General features: G+C 40.8%; 1 protein-coding gene across 1 annotated transcript in view; it reads left to right on the top strand.

Annotated features, from left to right (window-relative positions):
- The window catches only part of LOC115238171 (probable G-protein coupled receptor B0563.6), a 23,194-nt gene extending 18,736 nt beyond the window's left edge, over positions 1–4,458 (top strand). The window contains exons 2-5 of the mRNA XM_029811767.1: positions 1,677–1,826; positions 2,319–2,569; positions 3,019–3,306; positions 3,629–4,458. Coding sequence (XP_029667627.1) covers positions 1,677–1,826; positions 2,319–2,569; positions 3,019–3,306; positions 3,629–3,880 — 941 coding nt within the window. The 3' untranslated portion in view covers positions 3,881–4,458. The remainder of the gene's footprint in view (positions 1–1,676; positions 1,827–2,318; positions 2,570–3,018; positions 3,307–3,628) is intronic.

Genomic DNA, 4,458 nt, shown 5'->3' with positions numbered 1-4,458 from the left:
GGGAAAGATTCATAATATAGAATTTTCTCTCTCTCTCTTTTCTCCATTTCATAATTAAAATGAGTATCATTCTACGAGAGAAGCGCTTAAAAAAGCTCTACGAGAAAGCTGAAGAAAGCGAATCCAGATCGGATGGTAATAGTATCGACTGTCGAGGAACTGAAACCACCCCTTTTCGTCCATCACTAAGTTATCATCGACCAAAGAAACGCGTTACCGGCGAGCTTCTCGAGTTTATCGGCAGCTGGAAGCGGCTCGAGGGTCGATACGACGGAGCGAGGGTTGATAAAACCACCTTTGCTAGGGTTTATCCATCAGATACACTAATCGAAGATAATCCAGAAACAATCTGATCCATATCCCAAACATAAGCAACGTTTACATATTTTTTTTATTCATGTTTTGCATTATCAAATAATACAATATTGTTAAATAATTCGTTAAAAATTTTACTGTATTAAAATAAAATAAGAAATAAAAAAGAGAGCAATAAATTTTCCGTTAATATCCTAAGAAGTTTCCACAGGTCTTTTATTGCATTCGCATCCAGAATGTGCAATTTTCTATGGCAATTATACGATGCAGGAGAGCTGCGTCAACAACGTCTAATTGCTCTCAGGGAATTTCGCGAAACAGTACGGTAAATACGGGCGTTAATTGGTGTCAATGGGCAGTAAAAGCGGGTAACACGAGACAAGGAGCAATAAGCAGCGCGGTCGACCGTACGATAACAGTAAATCGGATGGAAATTGACAAAAAGCGCGTATCCAATTGCGATTATCTTGAATCGCGAGCGAGGGTAGATATAAAATAAAAAAGAGATACACTGTAAAAAATTTTCTAAAAATTCAGAAACATTTTTTTTTTGTTTTAATTTTCAGATCTGGGTGTCTGAAAAAAATTTCAGACCATCTGTCTTAATCATCGGAGTCGTTTCTCTAAAAGTTCACAAGAGTGTGTCTGCAAAAAAGTTGCCGATATTTTGTTTGAAGTTTCAGTCAGCTTTTTTTTTTTTACAGTATATTGCGTGTGTATTCGCGCAAGTAAAGGTCATCACACACAAAATTCCGTAAGGACATAAAACGTAAGCGTAAGAAAATTGACCAATCCCAATCGAGTATTGGGCTTTCCATAAAAGTGGAGGGGTTACGGAGAGCCAAATACTCGATTGGGATTGGTCGATTTTCTTACGCTTACGTTTTACGTTCTTCCGGAATTTTGTGTGTGATGGCCTTTATGCTGACGAGTAAGCGAAATATTCGTGGCTTTACGAGAATAATGTTGGATGAGAGAAACGGAGTGTGTTATGAGTATAATTGAAGTATCGCGGCACGCGATTAAAGAACTTTGTTTTGTTTACAAGGGTATATATTAAACGAAAAAAAAAAAAAAAAAAAAAAATGCATAATGACTCGAAATAAATCCTGAAGAGTGATTTAATCTTATTCTCGCGTCTCACGCGAAGCATGGAAAATTCAGAATGAAAAATTTCCCGGCGATGTTCCCGGGAATATTCAGGAAAGTTGCGAGAATGATTAAGTAAATCATGTGCCATGTTCACCCGCTGTTCCGGGTTTATGAAATCAAGTTAACTCGATCTCGGGGACCCGGCTCTTATTTTTCCCCGTCCGACGATTCTTCTTAACCCCCGGACTCCGCTCCTCTTTTTGTTGCAGGTTACTCCGCGGCGGCGCTTCTCGCGATCCTATTCTGCATCCCCTTCGCGCTCAGGGTTCTCATCCACAAGGAGATCGGGGGATGGAGTAACTGGCCGCAGGCCTTCTATCATGTTCACCTCGAGCTCTTCCTAGGAAACGGCTGCCTTGGTACGGACGGAACTTTACCGAGAATTCCGCAGAGAGTCCAACAGACTCACTCTATCTCTCTCGCTCTTTCTTCGCGCTTTCTCTCTCCCATTAACACCATTTTCGCGGAAACGACTGATACGATTCTTACGGAGGAAATGAATTTATCCCGTTATCTGCTCTCGCCCAACGCTGCGCGTGAAAGAAATAGAAGATGCTCGCTGGAACTTTGTCCGCGACGGGAAACTTTTGCTCTCTCCTATCTTGGAGCTCTTATAAGTTAGCGATGTGATAACGATTAGAAGTTTGCCTAGATGTAGTCCAAAGAGGCGCGTCGGAATAGAGAAAGAGAGATGGACAAAAAATTAAACGATACTTTGCAAAAAAGAATTGAAAAAGTGTTGTAAAATTTTTATGTGCGTGCGGAAACGTACACAAGTATCTGACGAGAAGAGCTTTTAAGGCCGCCATGGCGCTATATTTGAGAGATATAGAGGTTAATTGTATGCATAGGGGTTGGAGTAATGATGCTTCTGGCATTGACAGTGGAGCGTTATGTAAGCGTCTGTCACCCCGGACAACACACGCGACCACTCTGCGGACCACCTCACCTAACAGTGGCGCTCATCCCCCTGGCTACATTTCTCGTTTATCTGCCATGTGTATTTCGGGGTGAAGTTACGACCTGCCTGCTGGCGCCAGGCGGCCCCCTAATCTACCAGAAGGGAGAGAATCGGACGTTTCTTCATTCCTGGTACTTTCAGGTAATTTATATCTCTTTCCTTGTAAACGCTGTGTCTTTTCCCGCTAATAAAAAGGGATCTCGAAGAAATATTTCAAAGCCGATAAAATACCAGAATGTGTAACGCTGTTATAATTTAACCCGCGTAAATATGATAAATTAATGATTATTAAAATGATTAATATAAAAATTATAAAAATTTATAAAAATTATAATTTATAAAAATGATAAATTTATGATTATTGACGTTAATGATAATTATGCCAAGTGTTCCAAATATTTGCTGCAAATTGATACAAGTATCTGATATTTAAAAAAAGTTATCTGACATTTAAGTTAAGGTCAGAATTTCTGGAACGCTTTGCATATTTAATCACATTCTGTTTATGATCCTAAAATAACTGTGCACCGTATTTAACTGCGTATCATAATTCGATGGCTCTTAATCTGCGATGCAAATGTGTACTTCAGATTTACAAGATAATGCTGGAAGTCGTTTTTAAAGTGGCACCGACGATCCTTCTCGCCGGATTCAATCTGAAAATAATGATAGTGTACAGAAGATCCTGCGAACGACGTCGAAGGATGACCTTATCGAGAACCATTAGTAACGACGAAGATCCGAGGACTTTTGCCGAGGAGCGAAGGCTCATTCTGCTCTTAGGCAGCACCAGCATCCTATTTCTGGTCTGCGTTAGTCCTATGGTTATCCTAAACGTCACTCTCAGCGACAGTAATCTCAATCATTATTGGTACCAGGTAACCAGATCCGTACACGTTTTTGCTACGCATTATTTCTCATTTTCTCAAAAATGCACTGTTAAAATATATTTTTATAATTTGTTTATAATTTAATAACGATCAATAATATAACTGAATATTGAGTTACAAATTAATTTAAAGCAACAGCTCCGTTTCCTAAATTTTTATCATTTCATCATCTTGAAAGAATACTTAATCAAGATTCGCTTTCTCCTTATCCAGATAAAATGGTTCAATTATTCCCCCGCATGCCCCCGATCCTAATTCTCGACTTCATCAATTATGAATCCGTCCATTAATTCGACGCGTTTGGTTGCAGGTGTTCCGGGCGCTGGCCAATCTGCTAGAGGTGATCAATTACTCGATCACGTTTTACATTTATTGCCTCTTCTCCGAGGACTTTCGCAACACTCTGATACGTACTCTGCAATGGCCCTGGGTCAAGAGCAAGCAGGGTGGTAGGAGTCTGCCCATGAAACGTTCCCCGATACCGCGACCGACGACGACTACGACAACCCCGCCGACCACCACGGTTGCCACCCCCGGACATCTGGCCCGTGTGAGCGTTTAACACGGATTTTTTTGCCATCGATGCCTGGCGATCCGTGATATTCCGTTAATCGGGATGCAAGAAAATGGACTCGAATCTAACGCGAGGCTACCGATATACCGCGAAACCTTAAATGAATTGTACGAGTAAACACTCTCTGTAAAATAAGCCGGGTATCTCAACAATATACGAGAATGTTGATTGTACACAATAACTTTGAACAATTTCGCTTATATGTGTACAGAGGCTTGATAGTGAAATGTAGTAAACTCTTGCGGAAATTTAGCCGTCGTTTCTTTCTTTTCGGTCGATAATATAATTATTGGCGAAAAGACAAAGTTTCTCAAATTGCGTACGTTATCGCAGTTTTCCCGCGACGCTCTCTGCGAATTGCTTAATTCTTACGAGCCGATCTACGAGGAAGTATCCCAACTATGTGTATCCTGTGTACCGGCAAACTCCGGAATAGTTGCAGGCTACCGAAACAGCCACATCCGCGAAACATTCCTGTGTACAGCTAAAGCCGGGTATGTCTACATGGTTGCTGCTGATGCTAAATTTAAACATCTGACTCCGACGATCAAATCGAGCGACCTGAT

The sequence above is a fragment of the Formica exsecta genome, unplaced genomic scaffold, assembly GCF_003651465.1.
Source record: "Formica exsecta isolate Colony F162 unplaced genomic scaffold, ASM365146v1 scaffold323, whole genome shotgun sequence".
NCBI classification, from domain to species: domain Eukaryota; kingdom Metazoa; phylum Arthropoda; class Insecta; order Hymenoptera; family Formicidae; genus Formica; species Formica exsecta.
This window is presented reverse-complemented; position numbering and strand designations above follow the sequence as displayed.